This window comes from Xiphophorus maculatus, chromosome 8 (assembly GCF_002775205.1).
Source record: "Xiphophorus maculatus strain JP 163 A chromosome 8, X_maculatus-5.0-male, whole genome shotgun sequence".
In the NCBI taxonomy this organism is placed as follows: domain Eukaryota; kingdom Metazoa; phylum Chordata; class Actinopteri; order Cyprinodontiformes; family Poeciliidae; genus Xiphophorus; species Xiphophorus maculatus.
Window position 1 is genome coordinate 22,014,261 of NC_036450.1, and position 25,407 is coordinate 22,039,667.

Genomic DNA, 25,407 nt, shown 5'->3' on the forward strand with positions numbered 1-25,407 from the left:
AAAGGCTGCAGATAGTCATTAATTAGTAAAAACGCAATTTCAAAAGCCATTTGTAAGAGCCCACCCCAACCCCAAGACACCCGCTCCGATATCGGCCACCACACTGCTGTCTTGAAAACGAGGCGTGAATAACAAACAATTAAAACAATCTGACTGCTTGTATCTGCTCGTGGCAAACAAACAAACGACCGCACGTGCGTTTATCCACACATTTTATTTCGCAACAGGTCCTCTCTCTCTCTCTCTCTCTCTCTCTCTCTCTCTCTCTCTCTCTCTTTCTCTTCCGAAAACCCCCAAAAGCCACTACTGCTGCTGCTGGCCGCCGCGCGCTCAGTGATTATTCCGCTCTCGCTCAGCTGAGTGTCGGCAGCTTCAAAGCTCAGCATCACTTTCTTTCCCGTCTCTTTCCCAGTCACCGCACTGCGATTCCGCGAGGTGAGCTCCACAGCTCCACAGCTCGGCACCTGACTGACTGTGCGCACTAGCAAGCAGCCCGCCGGGACACCGAAACCGGTTAAAAAAATAAAAATAAAAAAAAAGGTGGGGTGTGGAGAGGGACGACAAATGCTCGAGACCCGCGCCAGGTGGCCCCAGACCCGACGGGGAGGGAGACGAGCACAGCAGTGATGGGACAGTTTTCCGGAGGATGCTGCTGGAGTTTTTCCATCCTCGTGCTCCTTGGTTTGCAAGTCCCGGCGACGTTAGCTCGAGGTAAGCGCACGACTTTCACGAGCTCCAAGTCTGCGAGAATAAACTCAAAGGTGTGTAAATGGAGATGTTGCTTCGTTTGGCGCTGGCTGTACTTACCTTGGAGGGTGAAGTGGGGGGAAAAAATAAGTAATTTTCCTATTTCTCACGTGCGTGCACTTCATAAGAAGTACCACTGGATTTTATTGACGGCAAGTTTTTGTTCTGCTTGGCGTGTTTAATTACATATAATTGATGTTTTAGACTGTATAGACATGAAGTTGAATAATTTCTGCTCCTCGTATGCTGCATTAAAACTGGTCACGAAAAATAATTGCATGTTAGTGAGTGAAGAAGTGTCCACTAGTGCTTAGCTGCGTATGTGCGCTTTTATAATTAATTAATTTATTATTTTTTTTTACATCATTTTTACATGACAGGTCCTTCAGAGTTTAGTGAGGGGGAAAAAATAGTGATATTCAGCAGGTTCACATGTATCCAAAAGCGTGGGCAGTTGTTTTCACACATGATGCATTGTTCTCCTGTAGGCTTGGTGATGCAGGAAAATAATTGCTTAGTAGCAAAATTGTCCAGAAATGAATACATGATAATTACATGTTACGTGCAGCTTGCAAATCGTGGCCGCGGAGTGGATGATCATAAAGTCTTTTTCTCTGGGTGAATCCATGCTGACCCATTGACTTCCATTTAACTTGCATGCCAGTGTAACAAAGCAGCATTTGCAAGTCAATTAGTTAAGTAGCCCTGAAGGTTTTCATCTCTTTGCGTCGCAAGTTTTGAAATTAGCTTCGACTTGGAAATTTGCATAGCATACATATTAGATTAAGCATAAGTATCTTAAGTACAGCTTTTCATGCAAGGATCAGGCTGCTTTTGTTGTGATATATGGAAGGTCCTGGAGATGACCTTTAAAAAAAATACATAAAAAAAAACAGGCTTGCAATTGCATTTTGTAGCATCTCCACTGTGACCATATTACATTCGTGAAATGTTGCTGTGATGTTCAGAAAGAGTGACCAGGGCTTGGCAGGGAAACAATGCTACAACTGCATGAAAGTAAAATGTGCCTCTGTGTTTGAGGAGGCAGTTTATATAAGCTGCATAGGTCCTTTTTGCTGGCTGGCGATGGCTCTTACTCAGGCGGTTTGTGATAAATATTTATGTTTTTCAATAATATAAATGTCAGCAGTCAAGTACATTATGCAAACATGAAAGGATGCACAAAGGAAAAGCAACTCTAAGGGCAAAGAAATAGAAGAATTTTAAAGCATTTCTAAGTTATGGTTGAATTAAAAAAAAAAAACTACCTATATACATTTTGCATTCCCTGCAGTTTTCTCGTTAGGTTATTCATATTTTCTGAAAGAACAGCTATGTTCCAATTTTGTTACTCTCTATTTTTTTAATGGATTTTTCTTGTTACTTCTTCTCATAAGCCTTGTTATGAAAGTGATGCATTTACTTTTCATGAATTACATTGCAATGTTCAGTTCTCAAACAAAAATATGCATATTAGGAAAAAAAACACTTGTTTTTCTCTAGAGATTTAAAGATCTCAGTGTTTATTTATCTCAAGTGTCAATCACACTTGTTGTACTTGCGAATATACAGTGTATATATATATATATATATATATATATATATATATATATATATATATTGAACCAAGATATATTTAGCACCGATTCTCAGTATGATGCTCATAACATGTTTGTGACAAAACATAATTCAGCATTTTCTCTAAGTTGACAGCTAGTTTCTTTTGTGTTGGAACTGGAGCATTAACAGTTTGAGGGTGTGAGCTACTGATGTTCTGGCAACGACATGTTCTTCTGACACTGGAAGCAGCCGTTTTAATATCTCCAACGCTGTAGCCACACGCAGACATTTTGGCAGGCTTTCAGACCCTTCGTTTTTATTCGTTTTGGGCGCTAGGAGGATTAGCACTTGTCGGGAAATCTTTTTTGCACTTTCATTCTCCAGACACATTTTTCTCAGCCTATAAGTGTTGTTGTTGTCACCTAACCTGTCTTCCCTGCTGCTCCGCTCAGCACTATCAGATACCCAAACACAGTAAGAGGAAGCGCGGGCAAGGAAATAATCCCACTGTAAATAACAGAACAAGTTGGATGTAATGCTCACGCTGAGCTGAAATAGAGTGACTGCACATACATTTGCGGACTAATGTAATTACAGAACTTTCTATTGGTTTTAGAACAGTGTGAATCTCATAAAGGCTCCCAGAGGCTGTTGTTTCCTGATGCAGGCTTTATTTGTCATGTAAAGATTTCATCGTGTTTCAAATTGTTGGGGGGGAAAGTTAGTTACTTCAAATTTAATAGCAAAGAAGTAAAAGTGGCAAAGTCAAGAGAGTTGTACAGCTTGGATGATGACTTTCATGTACAGTAGGATGTTTTAGTATTCTAATAAGCAGTGAAATTGTATATATTTATTTATATTATACATATTTGACTTGGTAAGCGGAGTTTTTTGAGCCCAATTTTGGTTACTGGCTGAATCTGTAAACACAATGTGTGTAATAATGCACATAACTTTAGATCTCAGTTTAGTAAAAAGTGAAATTTCGTGGCTTTACCTTTATGCTGTGACTCATCCAACCACACAGATCCAGATTCAGTAACATTCAAAAACGTCTGAGTGGAAAACCAGGAATTTTGCATATCATGCTTTTCTAAATCTTGCAGCTATGTTGGGGGTGGGGGATAAATACATCTATACTTTACAGTCACTTAGTTCTAATTATGCTGCAGGTGTGCTATCTCTCTGCATCTCTCTTTAAGGTCACTGCAGTTTAGTGGAAATGTAATTTTTAGATCCTCTACATGCAGTTTATTATTCTCAATGCCTCACCTCTCAGTCTTAAGGCTTTAAAATGAACCAAAAGCTTAAAGTATAGCATAACAACACTGACATATTCTGCTGTTTCTTGGGTATTTTCCATTGTTGTAATGCCCCATCATTGATATTGCTTGGCTTTAGGCTTTAAATGATGACTCTTTGAGGAAATAAACATCTGTGAAGTTTACTTACTAAACCCAGTTCTTGGTACACTTTAACTCCAGTTGTCCAGCACTGTTTAAAACGCACGATCTGGTCATTAAACAGGACTCTCCTTCCCTCGGTCCTCGTCACCTGCTCCCCGCCACCAGCCAAACACTTGAGGGAAAAGGAGCACTATGTAGCTCACACATAATTATACACTACATTCACTTGCTCTTGGATATCAGGTATTTACTCATTTCAACACTCGTTTGGATAGTATTTGGGTTTACATTCCACAATGCAATTTAAAGCATTTTTAACGTATTATTTGCTCTTGTATTATGCCCCCTATCTGTCTTTTATGCTTGCCACCGGTATAGTTTTTGTGGCTGAGATGCAAATGCTTACAGATAGTGTTGTAGGTTTGTATGTTGTTAAAATGTTATTTAGGTACTGATAAGCTTAGTTTCAAAATGAAAGTAACACCTCAGTCTGAAATGTGTAGCTTGTTTGCCCAAAGCAAGACACCAGCATCTCTAAATGTATAGAGAAGCTGGAGGAGCAGCAGCTTTGTGTCCTTCCTTACGAATGCCAAATTAACCTTAGATCACGTTCAGCTGAACAAACACCATTTTCAGCCCTTTTGTAACTAAAATGTCTTGCATTGCAAATTTTACATCACAACAACACAGCAGTGCTCCAAAGCCCAGGCACAATACAAGAAATTTCATTTTATTGTTTGATCAAAACGATTCAGCAAGCTCTTTGTTGAGGATTCACATGGGAGAACATGTAATCCAGACAACCTGCTGGTAGAAAAGCCTCATGGTCTGGCATGGTTAAAAAAACAAACAAAAAAAGACTGTATAGATGGGCAAGAAGAGAGCCAGAGAATGGAGAATAAAGGGCAATGGAGTCATCTCTGACATGTTTTATTTATCTCAGAAATGACTGCCGGAATCTTGCTCAAGCTTCGAGTTTGATTTCACTGACGTTTCACACGATATGAACTCAGTGGCACAGTTGGGAAGGCATCCACAGTTGTGTTATGGTGGTCATACTGCCCACTTCACTACTGTATTATTCAAAGGGAGTCCATTACTTTATTCAAACCCATCAAGCCCCTCTCCCATCATTTCCTCTCGACATTCAAAGAAAACCAGGCTCACCAAGAGCCAAAGACGGGTAGGGGGTACTGCTTAGGGAAAATGGACTTTAAAGCAAAGCATTTTGTAACCTTATACTGGGAAGCTTTAAAGTACAAGAAAATGTATTCTGTAAGATATTAAAATAGAGCAGTGAAGTTTTATGGCATACCTGTATGACTATTTTGTTGAGTCTTGAGAATTTCATTTAGCTTTTTCTATAAGGAAGAAGGAATCAGCCTAGCAACCATTTGTTTTCTCCTTAAAAAAAGTTCCTGCTTTCAGTCATAAACATTTTTTTTTTTTTTTTTTTTTTTTACCCCTCCAGGGGGTCTTTTTGTGGGCTCTAGAGTCCCTTTTTACAAAGTAGGCTGACAGGAAAGGGGGAAGGAGAGGGGGGGAAGACATGCGGTAAATGTCGCCGGGTCCGGGAGTCGAACCCACGACAGCCGCGTCGAGGACTTGAGGCCTCCAAATGTGGGTTGCGCTAACCACTACGCCACCACGGCACACCCAGTCATAAACATTTCAATGGCTAAATAAGGTTGTGTTTATGTATAGATTGTTTTGCTTCCAATTTCCTGTTTGTCTTGTCTTTTTTCAGTTTTAGAGCCTTAAATTGTTCTGATATAGTACCTTAGTTTTTTTGTCAAAAAGTACTGAATATTCTGGCCCAAATTCTGATCTAAAGATACTTGTAAAATTACCCCATACTTGCATTGAATTATTAATGCTAACGTAATAAAGTAATATTACCTGCTTTTAAAAAAGAGAACAGATACATCTCCATGAACTCTTATATGGTTTTCCAAGACACTCTGGACTGCATCAACAAAGACATTCACATAGTTACACACTTATCTAGGGATCATATTTTAACTATTCCCCATCAGTTACACGTGCTGCGTGTTTTCATGCATGCATCGTTCGACACAGTGCTAGTTTTTAATGTTCCATGTATGTTAGGGCGTGGAGACAATGACAGCATGTCAAGTGGGGCCATTTGCGTTACCTGTTTGCCTTGCAGCCTCTTCTCCTCAGCCTTGAGGCTTTCTCTTCAGCAAGACCCGGCATTGCTGTTATGTTTTTATACCGCTGAAAGGAAAGCCTTGGAGATAACTGCCCATCCCAAATGCACTCTTCAATGCCTCACTGGCCAACTCAAGGGCATTGCCACAAATGTTAGATTCAAACCATACACTGTTTACCTCAATGAGAAATGTTGTCCACACATCTATCTTTCTTTTTTCTGTCTTTCTCTTTCTGTGTTTCTTTCTGAACTTCCAGTTTGTGCCGATATGTTGCACTCTTGTACCCTCTAAAGTGCATTTATTTCATAAATGCCTCAGCCCTTCATCCTTTCTCGTTGCCCACTCTTCTCTCGCAATTTCTTTCAATGTAATTTAGTTTCAGTGGATTGTAGCTCTGACAAATGCTTGGGTTGTGTATCATTTCTCAACTCACCTGACTAAAGAAGAAAGGAGAGCTCGGTGTGGAGCGGAGGAATAAAACCACAGGGAGAGCGAAAGACGAATAGGAAGGTTACAGTGCAGAATCCTTAAGCAGCTCATGTTATCAGTAACTGCCACAGCATTTTGTCAGTAACAGCAAGGGCCTGTCACTGCTCTTCCTGATGAATTAATTTCAAGAGTAATCAAAAGCAAATACATATTTAATGACTTTGATCCTAAAGAGAGGGAGTATTTTTGGCACCCAGTAGTAACAATGACCATAAACGAATTTTATTGTTAAAATGAACAACAATTAATTGTTGTTAATTAACAATTAACAACAACAGGTCTTCATCAGGTTTTTGATTTAGATGTGATGTACCATATTCCTTCACCATTGAAGCCAATTTTGGCATAAAGCTATGAATTTTACTTTCAATATGCATGCATATATTTTCATTTTTTTTTCCTTTTAGTTGTAAAAAAAATAAAGTGGGTTACTAAAAAGGTAAAAAATTAATTCTCATAAGGATTCTGTCTCTAACAAGTATTGGACTCTTGTGACCCATCAGAAAAGGCATGCGTTAGGTGGTTTAATTCAGTCATGACATTTATCCTAATCTCTTGTAAATTAATTTTTTGCGGGGGCATTTTGAGTGTGTTTTTAATCATTTTATAGCATGACAATTTAAATGAATCTTTGAGTTGTCATTAAAATTATTTGACTAAATGCGCTGCCCCAATGTGGAGTTGTCTATAAATGACATATACAGATCTGCCAATCACTCGTCCAGATATCAGGATTATTTTTTTTAATTTTCTTTAAGCCCATAAAAACTACCCTTGTTTGGTCTATAAACAAGTCAACCATCAGGCTTTACTTTGAAGCTTTTTTTGTTGAGATGAATAAAAATTAAATAGCTTGGTAGCATATGCTTTGATGGATAGCCGATAATATTCTTATGTCTTTTCCACTGGAGCTACTTCTTGCATCAAAGTATCTGCTGCACATTTTTCCTCTTTTATGTGTTATAATACATAACACATAAAACAAATAGCAATCCACATCAGAGCTCAAAGAAAATCAGAAATTAGTATTGGTCAGGGAAACCCTGATCAGTGCATCTCTGATATAACTTCAAGCTTTCCCAAGAAGCAACAGTTACAACAGACACTCTTTGTTTTAATTATGTAACCGTTGGTTACCTCTGATAGGCCGGTTATGTTTAAAAGTCCTTGTCAAATATTTTTTCCTTTTTTTTTTACCCCTCCAGGGGGTCTTTTTGTGGGCTCTAGTGTCCCTTATATGATAGTAGGCTGACAGGAAACGGGGAAGGAGAGGGGGGAAGACATGCGGCAAATGTCGTCGGGTCCGGGAGTCGAACCCGCGACGGCCGCGTCAAGGACTCAAGGCCTCCAAATGCGGGTCGCGCTAACCACTACGCCACCACGGCACGCCCATTGTCAAATATTTTTAATGGGATGCAATGATATAAAATTTGGACTGATATTGATATCTGATGATATGACCACAATGCTTGATACACAATATGTACCAATTCTGTAACATTATATATGTTTCTCTACCCTTCTGACACCATAAAAATGACATCCCACAATTCCACGCTGCTTGATTGTCACATGACCAAACAAATAACACATGGTCAACACTCTCTCCTCCTTAAGCAAATGCACAAACATCTACGAGATGGAAATACTTATCAGTTGCTAATATTGACCCAGTTTTACTTATGGGATCAATATTGATGTGCTAAAAATGAGTAACATTGACCGATACCAACATTATGCTTATATATTGAATGTTTCTAATTGGCATTATAAGGGATTTGTTTTTCTTTAGGTGCAGGGTTAAAAAAAGAAAAGACAGAAAATATCTTGAAACAAATAAAAAGAAAGGTCAATGTAATCATGTGAACATCCCTAATTTATGGAATGTGGAGAAAATTTTGTTTATACTAACTTACTTAAGAAAAGTACGTTTCAGTAAATATAGGGGACATGCCCAGAAAATACATTAAATAAATGTGCGCAAGTAAAATCTTGTACAAAATTCTTGCTTTTTCCCCCATGTTTAAATTATAAAATGTGTTCATATATTCTATTTTCCATCCATCCATCCATTTTCTGTTCACCCTTGTCCCTAATGGGGTCGGGAGGGTTGCTGGTGCCTCTCCAGCTACATTCCGGGCGAGAGGTGGGGTTCACCCCGGACAGGTCGCCAGTCTGTCGCAGGGCAATATATTTTTCTTTTAAAATTTATTTCAGCTCTCACTCTTTCTAACTTAGAACAACAACAACAAAAATTCAGTGACACAAGTTGCAGAAAAAGAAAGAGGCTCAGGCTGTATTTCTTTCAGCACTATATGTTCTCAAATTCTGTTTGATTCTTTTGTAGGTGTCAGAAATACAAGATGAGGTTTAAGAGTCCCTCTTGGCATATGAAACCTGCATAATAACTCTCTGAAGTCATGCGTGGCAGAATGTTGTAAAACCAACAAGGCTCTATCATTCATAAATTGAAGCACAGAGCAGTTAGGTAGGTCCTTCATGCTTTCTCTTCAGAGTCGTTCAATCTTCTTTCAACAGAGTGAGTGTTCAGAAACACTGTTCTAAAGAAGTGCATAAACCAACATGTGCCTAAAGAAACTACCAAGGATACAGCAGAGCAAGGAGAATGTAGACGGTGTTCAAAATTAGGTGACTTCTGAAGGCAACTGGGTGCACTTGATTTTATTTAGAGGTGTCACAGTAATTAGTCAGGCTCTCTTTCTGAAAAAATAGAATAACTTGTATCCTTTTTTTCACTCTACAATAATGTGTTACTTCAAGTTAGTGTATCACATAAATTCCAAATTAAGTACGCCAAAGATCGTGGTGGAAATGTGAAAATATATAAATGCATTTGGTGCTTTTATCATTTTAAAATAGACTATTTTATACAAGTTGTGGAAAAAAGGAAACTAAAAACCAGGAGAGCATGACCAGCTGCTAATACTCCCACTATTAAAGATAAATTACAAACAAAATCAAATAGAAATGAAACAAATATTTTAATAAAAAATAAGTAAGTTGGCCAATGTGTTGCATTATTTCAAAAAGTCGCCGGTGTAGAACTGAATGTAGATTTTGTAAATGAATAAAGTTGAAGATAAATCGTAACTTTATTGTCCCCAATGGGAAATTTGTTTGCAGCGGGTCCACTCATCAAACATCTACATAAAAAAAGAAAGAAAACAGTAACAACCAAATTTTTTAAGTGTCGGCATCAACAAAGAGTAATAAGCAATAGTGTTGGAAATGGTGCTTATGGTTTTATGTTATGAAGCATAATGGCAGCAGCAGGCACAAAAGAAACTATAGTTTTAACTGTAGGCACTTTTAAAGATAAACTGTTGTAGATGATCGATGATGAGATGGATTATCCAACAATCAAAACCACTAGAAATGGTTAACATTTAGGAATTTTTGAATAAGACTGTGGATTAAAATATTTGTTGTATTTCCTACCAAGTCGTTTTAATACATTAAAGACAATCCAATCAATGAATGTACTATAGAAGCCACTCGATTGTTGAATCATCACATGTTGGCAATTTCATAGGAATCGTCTCATATTCTCGTCCGTTCTACAGTATTTACTTTTTAAACCTAATTGACTCCCTGTTACATAAAAATTAGCACATATAATCCAAATTAGTAGCATTTAAAGTGAATGTGCTGTCAGTAGATTGACTGTAGCAGCACAGTAGCAGAAAGATCAGTGGTGTGAAGAGTCCCATGCTGTGAAACAGCAGCTTAGCCAAATGCAGACAACACACACGCCATGCTACCCGTGTGACTGTGAGACATAAACCCTCCCAGGAATTTCTCAAGATGTTACCACATGTCATGTGTAAATTAGGACATTGTAGATATGACTGCATCACTGCTGATGTTCTTTGTATGTGTGTACGTGTTTTGTTTTTTTTGGCATCTGTGGTGATGCTGATATTTTAATAAATTAGAATTTAATCAAAGGACTTTTATTTACATATCTTCCCGTCCCTCTTGTATTGGAAACAGTTTCTCATAACAGGGCTTAAAAAGGCAATGCTAGAATATACTGGAAATACAATGTTGCATAAAATTTTGTATTTATGTTTCTTTCACTTCCAAAGCATTTCTAGTAATTTGTCATGTTTGGTTCCTGGTTGAACCTAAAAGCAGGCAGGACCAGAGGCAGAAAGGTGAAGTGATAAGTTTCTAGTAATGGAAAATAAAGTCTTACAGAGCTGCTATGAAAGGAACAGGGCATGGAACGGGCATGAGTATGGAACAAAACAAGAAGGAGGTTGAATAGAGGTGGAAAAATGACAAAGGAACCAGATGAACGGATCAAAGAAGATGTGGTACAGCTGTGGCAGAAGGAGACCAGGTATACTGAGGGGGGAGGATAACTAACAAAGTGATCTAAACTAAGACACGAGAGGAACCATAACACAATAATGCAGTAAAAGAGTTACCCGGATTTGAGAAACACAGCACGAGAAAAAACAAAGAACCTCAACACAAAACGCTTGACTAACATCTCCAAGTCATTGATTGCCTCTCAAAACAACCATCTAAATCTTATTGGTATGGTGATCAGTGATATTTTGAGATGCTAAGATGTTATTTGAAAAACAAAAACAAAACTTAAAAAAAATAAAATCTCAGGGGCGGTGTTACTACTTTCTCTGCACCTGACTGAGCAGAATGAAGATGATGTTGGAATCCCTGCAGCTTGTCTCATTTTCATTAAAGAAATTCCAGCAGGTTTGCCAAAAAAAAAAAAATCCTTCTTATTGAACAGTGAGTATAATCTTTAGGGGACAAAAGGCACATCTATGTTTAGTTTGATTCACAATGTCTTCCTTTTCAGCTGTTTACCTCTCTTACATTGTTTTGTGTTTGCATTCAGCAGCAAAGAGCAAGTGAGTTTAATAAAAGGGTAAAGCTTAGGCAGCACAACTTCCAGCATGCCTGCTGTATTGTCCCTTTTTAAAGGTGCTCTGCATCACATCTTAGACCCTTTTGGCTATGATCAGCAAATAGTGTCTTTATTAACAATCACCATGGCATTTCTTAGCTGCTTCTTTTACTCATCTAGCGAGGGCGGCTTAAGTAGGATTGTATGACGTTGTGTAAAATAGAGTTGAAAGGGGATGCGTCTATCGATTTAACTTAAAAATCTCAGCATTTTCTCATTATTGCAATGATAAACTGATGATTTGTGTTTTGTTTTTGGCATTTTTCTGCTGCCTGTCTTTGGTGCCAGTGTTATAAGCCTATGACGACATCAGTTTCATGTTTCACTCGTTTATATTGAGCGACATTTAACCAATAAAGAATTACGCGTTTCAAAAGAAAAAGATACATTTAAATTACCTCTTGACTTAGTTTAATCTTTTCTTTTCATTCTGTATGAACTTTGTTTGGGTTAATTTAAAAGCTTATCTACTCTTGGGGTTGAATGTTTTCCTTTTTCTTTCTGAACACTGATGCAAGGTTATGCATGTGTAGCTTTGATGAGGTTCCCCTTCAGCCAAGGACTCCCCTTTGTCATTAAGACAGATAACATCTATCCGGCTCATCGATACATTCATTTAAAGAGTACTTTTGTTTCAACCCGCAGACAGGGCAATCAATAAATAGCTTTGCCTATTTCAGCCTCATTCTATCTTGATTCAGCCCCAGTTGAAATAAAAATAACATTTTGCAGGGCTTCACATTTTATGTTTCTTAAGATCTATTATATAAGTAGAAACGTTAAAGTTTTACATGGACAAACTATGCGTAAAACCCCCCCAGGAAAGTAGATGTAATTAAACACAAATAAAAACTGGCTAAAAAGAAAAAAAATTGAAACAAATACTGTTTGCAGCTAATGGTTAGCTAGTTGTTGTATTTTCAAAATTCCTCTGTATCTTGTTTGTTTGCCAGACTGTCACAGTTTCTGTTTTCTACCACGTACCAGAAAACTGTCACACAAACAATTAGCAGTGGCCGAAGATTTTTCTAATTTTTGAAAAAGCTTTGACTGTTGTCAGCCAGCCTGTTGAGAAAAAGGAGAATTGGTTCCTTTCTAAAATAAGCATAAGCGTCTCAAACAGAGATACGACGGGGCGAAAAGCTTATCACACCCATTAATTCTTGGGCACCATATATCTTCACCACAAGGTGACATGTTGACATTAAACCACGCATTACCAGAAACACTTCACTTTAACAAGAAATATCGTCATTCTGATATTGCAACATTAGTGCATTCCTGTTGAACTTTACAGCTCTGCTATTTTCCCCACATTCAAACAAATCAAAAAAACAAGAATTAAACAGATACCTTGTTATGTTGGTTAACATTTTTCAGTCTGTTTCTTAGAAAATCAGCAGAATTTGAGGCCAGATTGTTGATGTGCCGGGAAAGTTTTTGTAGGATATGCAGTTTTTCACAGTAATGTTATGGCATTTGTTCCAAACATATAGCCTATTTTGAGTTTAGAGTTTGATATGATGCTGTAACTTAGGCTTGCTGATCAGAAAAACGCTGCATTTGAAATTCAACAAAGGTCGTAAATTCTCAAGCGTCGATTGCATTACGCTAACCTGGCCAAGCTAAAAGAAAAAGTATTTATTTCCCTCAATATCTCTTACTTTTGCAAAAGAATCAGTCCTTGGTGTCAACAGACATATCTATTATTTGTGTGAGAAACTGCACATCACACTGTTGCACATCTACAGTATTTCATTCAGATGATTTTTTATTTTTTGGGGGGGAATTGTTCACCTGTCATGGTCTTCAGCCTACGCATACATGTGCTGACAAGACCCATACTCAAAGCACTGAAATGAAAGAGCAACTGAAATTGAAATGTCAGCTTGAAATGAGCATGCCATGAATTAGAATGTAGACAAAAAAAACAAGCTGTTATGCAGCAGAATATTGTTGCAACTTTTTTTGGCATGCATTGTTTATCAAGTACGTCCAACTCTTTGATTAGAAAAGGGGTATACGAGTGTTTCCACTGAAAGCTTTCCTGCTGCTGACTGTCACGTTGAAGCTGCAGCGATGCTTTTATTCTAATTCCCCGTAAAGCTTCTAGAGATTTGTTAATATCTAGGTATTGCTCGCATTTCCCTTGCAAATTCGTGCTGTATTTCTGTAATCCAAACAAGTCCAGAGAATGTGATTATCAAAACCAATTCCAATCGGCAGTCCACATTCACCCTGTATTTATTTCAGACTTTATCTCCTCAGTAAACCTCTTTTTAATGTTGATTTGTATGGTTTACTCAGAAACCACCCCATCTGATGGGAATCTTTACATGGAAAGAAATGGGATTAGAAAATGTAAAGAAACTGATTAGATAGAGTGAGCTAATCGATGCAAAGCAGGTTGCACAAACAGATCCCTTTTTTCTCTCCACGGGGTAATCTTCCAGTTTGATTTTGTGAAGCTTGTGTGTGGGCGGGTTCTTGAGAGGACCAATTACATTATGGTGGGGCTCTAACCTCCTACCTGGACTGGTCCTGATCCACATTCAGTGGATCATTTTCTGGTTTTGACCAACCAATGGCAGCAATCAGATCTTGCATCACAAGAAAACAAAATTGTCATAACTAAATTTGTGATTGGGTCATTTGGACAATCTGGACAACAGAGACAAATGTTCACAAACATTTGTGAACATTGTTCACAATGTCTCCTAATGTCTACATGCGGACTTCGCATATAGAGCTCCTGAGACAACCCTGACCCTGATTTTGACCTTTGGGGGGGGAAAAAAAGTTTAAGAATCCCCTATTATTCTGAGCACTAAGAATACAATATCAGTACAAGTATATAAGTTTGCATTTAATGTCCTTGCTGCAGGCTTTTTACAGTGTAGCTACCAGATAATGGAGTAATGCACCCCTGACACTCAGCTCTCTCCGCTGACCTACAAGGTGTATGATAACCTACAGAACTACTTAGTTTGTTTTCAAGGCTAATAGAGAACACTCCCAAAGGCACAGTAGAACTGGTGATGCTATTACCCGTCCCACAGGGATTCCCCCATTGGTGTGGAGTCTATTTTACCATTTTCATTAAATAACTAGACATCATAGCTAATTGTAATCCTATATACAATATTCCATGTTTTACACCTTGTTTTCTATATTAATGTTTTATGAAATCCATAAAAATCTGAAATAAAACAAGCTTCTTTTTTTTTTAACAAGGCAAACATGTATGCATACTTAACACATTTATTAGAATTCAGGGGGAATTTTTGTTTCTCTATCCACAATGAAGCTGCTTGAATCTGCTTGTTGTTTCCTACAATCATTGCTGTGAATTCAGCCTCTTTAAGTTTGCAATGTATTTATCATGTTACATATAAAAATGAGAAATATTGTGCTAAGTACACATAATTGGATCGTTACTTCTTGCAGTTTAATTACAGGTCACAGTATATACCTACTCCACAGGAGAGTTGATGGTCTATAATTTAAACTTAAAATTTAACGTGTTTGGAAATCATAGTTTTACTAACAAGTTGCACTATGTTAGAAAAACATGTAGTTGTGATATTACTGCTGCTGAATATTATGACTATTGTAGTTAACCAATATTTTCCTTGCTCTTAACTCTGATTTGTCATTATAGTTTCCATACCAATTTTTAAAAATAACTTTACCATCTCAGCCACAAAAAATATATACAGTGTGCATCAAGGGCAAATAAAGACTGTCAAACTGCAAAAAATTAATTTGTGACAAGAGTCAACGCACAGCACTTCAAATATCATCATCAAGCTAATAATGCATGCAAGCAGGATATTAAGAATTAAATATTTTAATTACTTAGAAGCTTGTAGTTTATATTGTGAAGCTCTAAGTTGTATGGGTTTTATAACTTGCCTTACGTAATGAGAATGTTATACTATTAGGTATTTGTAGCATCACAATGACTGTGTAAAAAGTGGAGAAATATGTTTGACCCCTTTAAGTGAGCTGAAGTATTTTAAGGTTGTAGAAAACTTTTTACGGTGTCACTCTAAAGCCAAAATCTCAGCCATTGGTAACAATAACATTAGTGTTGAAAAGATATAAACATGCTGTTCTGTGCCGTCTCACTAGCTAAGCTATATACATGCACATTTGATATGACAGATTGATGACTGACGTCAGACTTTTCATTTTTAATCAAAAAACAGTGTCTTCACTAACGGCTCCCATTATGCAGCAAGTTATGCAGTAAGTAATCTGATTACAAAAACATATAGCGCTATATTTATGCTGTAAACAGTTCTTCCTTTTTTCTCTAAAGGTAGTTTTTTTTTTCTGTTGCTTTTGATCCTTGATCTCAGTTGTTTTCCTACAGCTATTGCCAAGAAGTACAACTCAAATCCTGCTGTCTGGTCTCTAAGTTGTCTAATTTATAGTCGATTAGAAAATAATTTCTGTCGTTCTGGCATCACCAACACAGGAAGCTCTTCATTAGAGATTAAACAAGACCTCCTGTCAAACGTTGCACAATTGAAAGGTCACTTATTTTTCCTCAACAGGAAGTATGTTTCATGAAGAACTTTTCAGCTGCAGTTAGCATAACTTTCACCAGTTAAACTAATGTACCTGTCCATGTCTGTGATTGCAAAATGGTTGGACTGCTCCGACAGCAACTTGCCCAACGGAGCTATTTTCAGCCATAGAATTTCATTCAGGGACACAGTTTTCTTTTTAAGCCTAACAAGGGTTGATAATGCAGCAGAAATATAAAAAGACAGAATGAAGTGAATTTTCTTACCAGGAAGCCAATGCAATTTTGTATTATTTTTTGGTTTCTAGGAGAGAGATACTCCAACTGGGGGAAAATAGTAGTTGTTTTTTTCCCTCTCCGGTGTTTACGGTTCCCTTACAACTGGTGTATTGCTGTCACTGTGAGAAATGTCACAAAGATCTGGGCATCACATAGACATTCATGAATAGTCTTGCTGTGCCGCACTGTGCAGACAGACATGACAGAATTTACGCCACGAAGGTGGGAACGGACAGCGGAGCTGGGACTTGGGGGTATGAATTAGTCCTTAGCGTTTAATTCCCCACCACTTTCAGATTGTTTATGACATTGACAGGCAAGGTGAGAAAGTTGTGCAAACACAGGAAGTAGCAAACATTGGCTTGCTAAAAACGCTAAAGTTGGCATCCAATGTGTACTTAAACACTCGTTGATGAGAACTCAGAACATTAATGCTGGTCAAAGCAACTTACCATACTTTTAACAGCTTACCGTTTGTGTTAAAACAGATTTGATTTGGTTCCATAAACTACAGGTATATGTGGTGTAATAGACTGAATGACATCCATCTGATAAGAGAAGAATGTTTATTTTAGTCATTAGAGACTTGACACTTGACTTGGTCTTTAAACGAAATGACTTGTGAACATAAAACCTAAATCACTTTTAGGGGTTTTTCTGCTCCACTTGATATAGTTGATTTAGTTGTAACATTTATGTGTTCTGTTTTCCTTATCAAATACCTTCTTTGCATTTAAAACAACCGTGCTAATTGGGATTATAGTTGTAAGATGCCCAACTCCTCCAACAAGCCTGGACTTTGGATTTCCGGTCTTAAAATTAATGAATGAGCTCAACTCGATAAGAAGTGCAAACTTAGGTTATGACGCTGCGTTTTAATAAGTGACTGCTGAGGAATATTTGCTGTTCCACCTTCTTTCCAATTTCAGGCTCTCTGTGGCAGCATTTTAACCCACCTACTCATGAGGCCCAATTTTCCTCTCCATGACTCATAAGAAGGGCTGATCCGTTATATTGATAGAGATTTAGAAGAGTCCTTTCTATTTGCCTTTACATCTCTACAACACAGTGGAGGGTAGATAATAAAGAGCTTTGTTTAATCAAAGAAAATGGCAGATATGAATTACAGGCCCGACCATTTTTATTGGCACTCTAGTGAGGATGGACAAAAAGCCTTTTGAATAATATCCTCTTTTATTGCAGAGACATAAAGCCAACTTTAAGCTTGAGTATATTCATTCAGTGGCCCAATCACTGCTACCCCAGCTGTCAATACTTCCTGAAATGCCCTTTTGCTAATAAGGAAGCATTTAGGGTGTTTTAATACATGATAGTCTAGTAGACTCTGTTCAATTTGGGACCAAAGCTACAACATTTGTTACATTTTTGTACTTTTTCTCTCACTGACTGATAATAATGAAGCAGTGAATGTCATAAAGCAGACATGACATCAGCATGCCTCTACCAAGGCTGTTTTGTTGGCGTTACCTTGGCATGCTAGTGAAATGCACAGGAATCCTTGTTACCAAGTTTTGTTTTAAGTTTAATTATTTAAAGGAAGAAAAACTTATGTAAAAAATTTTATGCTCCTGTTATTTTTGTAGTCACATTTTTTCCTGAGCATTTCCGTTTCTGTATGTGTGTATAAATATTAATGTGATTTGTTCCCAGAAGGGTAATCTTGGGAGTGAAGTGATGACAAAAAGATCCTTTGTGGTCTAATTGTGGTTTTTAGTGTCATTGATTTGTCTTTGTATGCATCCCCAACCACACAGCATGCAGTCGTACTAATTTATATCTCTTGCTCATTCTCATCTGTTCAAGATTTCTTTTTGTGTGCAAAAAAGTTTTTTTGGTCCTGACAAATCGCATGTTTTATATCTGTAACAAGGGAATGTTGCAGCATTACGTAAATGCAAATGCATGCACCTGTGCAATGTTAATTTTCCAAGCCATCAAGCTTTATCAGCGTATGTGAGGGAAAGTGCAGTTGTGAAGAATACGTATCAGAATATTTACTTCACCTTGATTGCTGACTCCTCTGACTCATCAGTTTTAAATATATTTTTTCCTTACAGAAACTACTTTCTTTTTTTTTTTACTTGCACGCTGCTGAGAGTTTTGTGTTTCACTTTACCTGCTTTTCATCTACTAAAAGAACAGGTTTATAACTGAGGCTACCTTTTACTTTAGGTTTACGGCCTTGAAGTAAAGATGAACACTCATACAAAACAGCTCTTGTATTTAAAAACAGGAGAAACACATAATATATTGCATCAGTTAACTATCATAATGATATTTACAGTTGTATTAAAATCTATATGACGTATCTTAATACAAACACAGAACTGATGCAGAGGTGTGTTGACAGCCATTGTCTTTAAAATCAATCACCTGTTTCATACAAATCACATATAATTCACTTCCTTTATACTGTATTGTAGATTAAATATTTTAATATAAAACCTTCACCCTAAAATATATCAATAATCTTCTGTTATAATTCTGGCTCTATATCTAGACACTTTTCTAATGAGAATTGGTACAACTATAGATAAATAATCCAATGATTTAATAGGGTTGAGGTAATGGCCTTTCTACAATCCTAATATTACCTCTCTTTATTCATCACCAACTCAATTCTGATGTGTGGTGATAATTTTTATTTTCGAGCGCTGAGCTTGAATAATTTGGAGACAGTCTTCCTTCATTATTCCACCCACTTTGAGCAGTGCACACATACCAGTCTTAGAATGACGCTACCACCAACAGGCTTGGCAGTGTTTATACTGTTCTTTGGGTGAAAGCCTCACTGTCCACCTTCTTAGCATAATTTCTTTTTTCCAAAAAGCTTTTGGAATAACTCCAAGTTAAACACTATTTAACATGTATAGACTTTTCTTAAAAGCGAGGTTTGTGTCAGGAAAGCAGAACTGGTTTTAGCCCCAGTTTTGCTTCAACCCTGGAGCAATCTCTGTGAAGGGTTGTACAGAGCAGGTGGAACATGAAGGGGAATGGAGTGACAAAAATACTCTGGTCCAGCTACCATTCTCCCTTAAGATGTTAAATTAAGTAAAATTACCCTTTCCTTCAGCTGAGAGCTCTGATATGAGCCTGTGATATTTTCTACAGTGTAGAAAGGGACATCAGTGCATCCTTTATTGCTTTCCTCAAAATATGACAAATTCAACTATGCTGTATTATTACTACCACATCTAGCATCCACATCATTAAAAGCCATGGTCAGTTATACTTTATACAGTCTTTCTTTTTGGGATTCTTGTAGAAAAATATGAAAACTCCAGAGCGAGTCCATCTACGATTATTATTAATGTGACATTATATTTAACTTTTCATGGCTTATTCTTCCCTTCTTCTATTGATGCAAATAGCCACCTTCAGGATGAAGTAATATTTTCACAGAGTTGGTTGCCTATTTCAGCAGCCGGCATGAAAGAACAGTACGAGAACCCACAGGGCGATGCAGCTGAAGTGTCTTGTATTCCATCTTTGTAAAAGTTATACTTGCACCATATCTAACCCATACTGAGGCCCTGTGTAAGTGCTTTCTTTCGTCTCATTTTCAAGTCCTTCAGACTTCTTGTATTTCAGTTGAGATCAGTGACAGGTGTTCAGGGGAAGCTTTTCTTTTCTTCCACCTATAAAGTCAGATACAAAGACTGATATATTTTTGACACCAAATATATTCTTTCTCCAACGTAAAGAGAAAAGAACACAATCAATGTTCAGAGCCATTTTTCAAGGTTAAGCTAACATGACACAAGCTAACCCTCTTCCTATAACTAAATGTTTTCTTTATATAAGTCTTGTTTCTCTATTCCTGAGATCAGCTTGAATCATATTAGATGCTTGTTCATTGTTTCTTCTTTATAGAATAACAAACAGATGTTCAAATGAGAGAACTATTTATGAAGCTACTTTTGGAACATATTTGCATTGAAATATTTGAACTAGTCTTAAGATATTTGAATGGAAATGTGTTGCAAGAGACGCTTTAAAAATATTTTTTTTTCCTTGATGGCTGGTTAACTCTGATTGCATGGGTGCACTTCAGTTGTCACATATTGCAGTTTAATTTCTTGCTCCCACTCAAACATTTTGCCTCAATTTTCCTGTAGATGAATTACAGAATTTAGGAAATTTACTTTGTATCTTTCATATATATATATATATATATATATATATATATATATATATATATATATATATATATATATATATATATATATATATATATATATATATACTGCTCAAAAAATAAAGGGAACACTTAAACAACACAATATAACTCCAAGTAAATCAAACTTCTGTGAAATCAAACTGTCCACTTAGGAAGCAACACTGATTGACAATCAATTTCACCTGCTGTTGTGCAAATGGAACTTTGTACAGAACAAAGTATTCAATGAGAATATTTCTTTCATTCAGATCTAGGATGTGTTATTTGAGTGTTCCCTTTGTTTTTTGAGCATAATTATAATATTGGAAGTGGGAATATTAAAGCAGACCATTAACCCTTCCAGATCGAACGTATTGGCAGCGATCCAGCCAAATTTGCAGTGCCACACTTTGCTCTTCCTGAAAAATTCCAGTGGTTTCTGAAAGGGGAGACGTTGCACTTTCCAGGCAATATTGGGTAATTACAGTAATTTCACCTTGCCATATCAGGGAGTGAAATTAATCTGAGGGGCATTCTTTTAATAGAAAATAACTTGCTAGATATTGAAAGTTTCAGTTTTTATGGATAAATGAGCAAATATATTTTTACTCACAGGACAATTAAAAAACTGCGTACAATTAAAATAAGCAAAAGTATCCAGGCGGAGATTTGAAACTTACATCTTATAGGGTTTAATAAACATCTCAATACTAAAATGTGGGGTTACTGAAAAGTTTACCTGAATAAATGTTATTTTCAAATGGTACTTTTAAGCTGACAAACAAGCCTCATCAAAATGCACGTTCTAATTTATTGGATGTGTCTGTATATAAGGTTATTTAATTTCTTATTTAACTGTTGTAAACTCAGTTAAATAAGAGAAAAAATATGATTTTTTTTTCTTCCCCTGAAGGAAATAAAAACTCTCTGCCTCCTTTTTATAATTTATTTCCATGTTGGTAAAAACAAGTCAATGAACAGGAGATGTAAAGACTATGTATCAGTCTTTTCTAAAGTGAGGACCCCAGACAAATAAAATGGGCATCCTCATTTCTTAGTGACCTGTCAAATTTGACCTGCAGCATTGTTGGTGATAATCAGCGGAAACGGTCAATCAATCTCTAATTAAACCACCTAGATCGTTGCTTCTCAAACTGCGTTGTGTGTATCACTGGTGATAGTTAGGCTCTCAAGTGGTTCTCCAGAGAGGCTTTGGTGTCATTTAATCAACAGTAAAGCAGATTTGTGAGGTAAAACACTGTAGTAGTAAAATATTAAGGGCTTAGAAACATTACAATCCCTGTGACAAACTATAAAACTCCTGGAAATCAAACCGGGTAAGACTTAGAGAACCTAAAGTGTTTGACAATGAATCAGCTATGAGTGGTATTAAGCTAGTGAAGTACAAAACATTGAGAAAGTTACTCTGATGGTATATAATATTTATATTTACTTGGTGTGGGAGCAGGAGAAGATGTTTTTTTTTTTTTGGTGGAAAACCTGAGCTGAAGCAATCCAACACAGGCATTCGAGTGTGTTAGTGAGCAGTTCTTTGCCGTTCTCTGAAGAGATTTAGTGCCACTTTTGGAAAAGAAAAAACAAACAAAACAAAAACAACTGTCACTGAGAATAGAAAACCTGGCAGATTATTAAACATGAACTATTTTTCCACCCAGCATGATGAGAAAACAAATCAAATTTGAGTAGTTTGCTTGCTTATCATATGAGGCAGTATAGGTATAATGGGTAAGAAACAGTCTGATAATTTGTGAGATGGCATTGACTCTAAAAATGACGATTCCTCATTTCATCATCTATCACAGGACAGGTTTTATATGTTTATTATTAGGCTGAACAGGTGATGTCGATCAGATAAATGGCAGAAATTTGTCCTTTTTTGCTACTGGTTGTACATACCAGTGTTTGCTGTTGAGTTTTTAACAGGTCACACTAGATAAAGGTAATGTGTTCATTGTCAGAACAGAAGCTTCTTCATTTCTTGTACTTGCCATGTTTTTGTGGTTTGTTAAAACATTGTATATGTGTACATTCACAAAAATGTGCTTTTATTTGTATTTCCCATTTAATATTTTTGTATGAGGCTGCTGTGCATCAGGGCTTCTTTCCACCGTCAAAATGTTTATATTTGTGACGTAAATTGAGAGCAAAGTGGAATTGAACTCAAATTATTTTTGTGAGCACAAACTTGGTGAAATAATCAGATTCTGATTTCCATTTGTTGTAAAGCTTTTAGTAAGAAGTAAGATTTCAGTCAATTGTAATTTCTCCTTATTATAATATACAATACAGTACAATACAACCTAATATAATATATTATAATATAATCATTCAACATATGTTTTGGTTTTCCTTAAGCGAGAGGTTATTAATTATTTATATCTCATGTCAAAGAAAATACTGTCTTCTTACATGTCTATGCTTTCTTTGACCTCATTTTCAAACACCTCACTCATATCAAGAAACACCATCTTTAAATGCTCTTCACTCAGTAACAACATCCACACTGCAGAATGCTGTCAGTTCAAGCTGGAGACGTTTGGGCCCGGTGTGTCTGGATTTCTGGTTTTTGATCACCAGGCACGATAAAGCTGAAAAGTCTTTGAATTCGGTCACAGCTGATATCGCCGCGTATTTGCAGTTACTACCGATTCAGAAAAGAACAGTTGTCAGGTCTACAAAAGAGTATGATGCTCGACCCTGCGGTGTGCACGTTTGTAGTGGTCTGGTTGTTGGGTGCGAGTTGACAGCTAAATATTGAAAACACATAGCAGCTGCAGCTCTAGGGTGAGTCATATGACACAGATCAAGCTGCCCCCGGCAACAACAAGAACAAAGGCACTTTGACTCAGTAGCTTCAAGTCTCACACAGACATCGTTTATTTTCTTACTAAAATAATTTTACTAATGAAATGTCCACCACTGATTTTTTCCCCCATCATTGTGCAGGCATTAGCTTGAAATCCCCCACCACTTACTCATTATTTTTCACCTAAAGAGCCTATTTTCTAGTATTTTGCTTTGCAATGCAATACTTTTTGTGCCATTTATAGTTATAATAATGAGTTTGTGGGTCACATACCTTGAATATATCTGAAACTCAGCAACTTTTGCTGCTGCACTTAGTATTGGTTTCTATTCCTATTCCTCAAACCTAAAGTCATTTTAGGAAAATGTCTAGAATTTCTGCATGCTCTAATTCGTCTTTTAGAGAAATAAAATATTGCCTTTTCAGCTTTTTTCCCCGTGTTGTGTGTTCCAAATTTCCAAAATGGAAACTAATGCAGCAGATACAGTTACAGATGCAGCTCATTTTGTTGTGGCTTGTTTTCATAAGAAATGTGTTATATGGGACCAGATGAAATATATGTCTGCTGTTAATCCTAGATTCTCTGGAATGATTCTGTCTTAAAAAGCTGTCATGTAAAGCTTTAAAAACTCGTAATATTTGAACCATAGCTGGATTAAAGCTTGACAAGCAGCAAAAAAAATAAATAAAAAATTAGAAACACTTTTGAATGCTAGGTGAACATCAACATTGATTGTTGATTCTATGTTGCATTGTGTTTCTGTGTTTGATATGATGTAAAGCACTTTGAAATGCCTTGCTGCTGAAATGTGCTATACAAGTAAAATTTGATTAGATTTTTGATTTGATTAGAGCTTATTGTACAGTCTTAGTCTATGCTCTTAAAATGAGAGCTATGTTGAAATAAGAGTAACAGGAAGTGATTACAAATGGCACTTCAGACATGTGTAGCAATATTAAGTGAATTGTAATTTATTTGAAGGACTGAGTAAATTAATGCAATTAATTTACCTAACCTTATTCAGTCTATTTATGGACTTTGTTATGTACATATTTAAAGTACATACACACAGCCTCATTCGCATTGTTTCAAACGTTTACTTAATTATGCATCACCTTCGCTGATTAAGAAGCACACAAGAGTATTAATGACCTTAAGCCATTTTTTAAATTATAAACAGAAACCAATTTTGCTCTGCTGCTCCCTCAGTATACCTTTATTCCCACAGCTGCAAACTTAATAAATATTTTTTAATAAAAATGTTTTACGTCTCCCTTTAATTTAGTTGTTCTTTCACTAAGGAATTTATTTTAGCTCCCCCCAAAGAAAACACACAGAGGAAAATCGATGAAAAACTGGAAAAAACAAAACACAAGTGTGGAACAATCTGTGTTTTTGACTTGTTTTAAAAGAGTCCCAGTAAATCTCATCTTCTAAGTATAAATTAAACTGTAGAGTCACCAAAAGATACAACCTGAGAACTTAGGTCTCCGTGCTTGATTTTCTTTTTTCTCCCTAACCCCCTCAAGCAGCAGAGCATTAACCTTTAGACGGTGCTTCTAAAATAAGGGCTGGGGCGGTGGGAGTCAGGTACCCTTACAGTACATCCCCAATTTAAAAAATCTCAGCTTTCTACTCTCATGAGCCTTCCTCATGCAGGCAGAACCAATGGCTCAGAAAAAACCTCTAAAAAGGTGCCTGACTTTAATCAAATGGGCTCCTTTCAGTGAACCCTTCATAGCTAGACAAGTGCAAAACCGCAATTGTGACTTTTTTTTAAAAGTGTTGTCAAGTCTTCAGATAAAAATATCCTGTTTTGACCTAAACTTTGAAAATATACTTCTTTCATAACTTGCAATCCCTCAATAAATTTTAAATACGCGACAAACGCTACATGCACTTGAAGTGTTTCGGCAACACACTAGCTGTCGCAATAAATGAAAGCTTGATTCATAGAACATTAATAGAATATTATTGTATTATGGCATGGCATACAGTTATGTTTTATATGTGTTAAAAATTTTAAATGAAATGGCCTTTATCTTGTCCTGATGACACCTGTTAAGTAGAATTTTCCTTCAAATGTTGGGAGATCTGTCAATGACCAAACAATAGTATTAGCCAAACTAGTCAGCTTAACAAACTTACCCTACCCTAAATGCAGTAACGTTGGTTGACCAGTTTTATTATTCACAGCACTGTCTGTGAGGTAGAGTAAGAAAAGTGTCAAGGAAGGTTGCAGATACACAG

The 25,407-nt window shown here is 36.7% G+C and overlaps 1 protein-coding gene across 3 annotated transcripts in view; it reads left to right on the top strand.

The window, feature by feature from the left end:
* Positions 1-299: 299 nt before the first annotated feature.
* The window catches only part of LOC102221672 (netrin receptor UNC5D-like), a 222,100-nt gene continuing 196,992 nt past the window's right edge, over positions 300-25,407 (top strand). For all 3 annotated transcript variants that reach the window (XM_023338523.1, XM_023338524.1, XM_023338525.1), the window contains exon 1: positions 300-711. In XM_023338523.1, the coding sequence (XP_023194291.1) occupies positions 627-711 (85 nt within the window). In that variant the 5' untranslated portion in view covers positions 300-626. The remainder of the gene's footprint in view (positions 712-25,407) is intronic.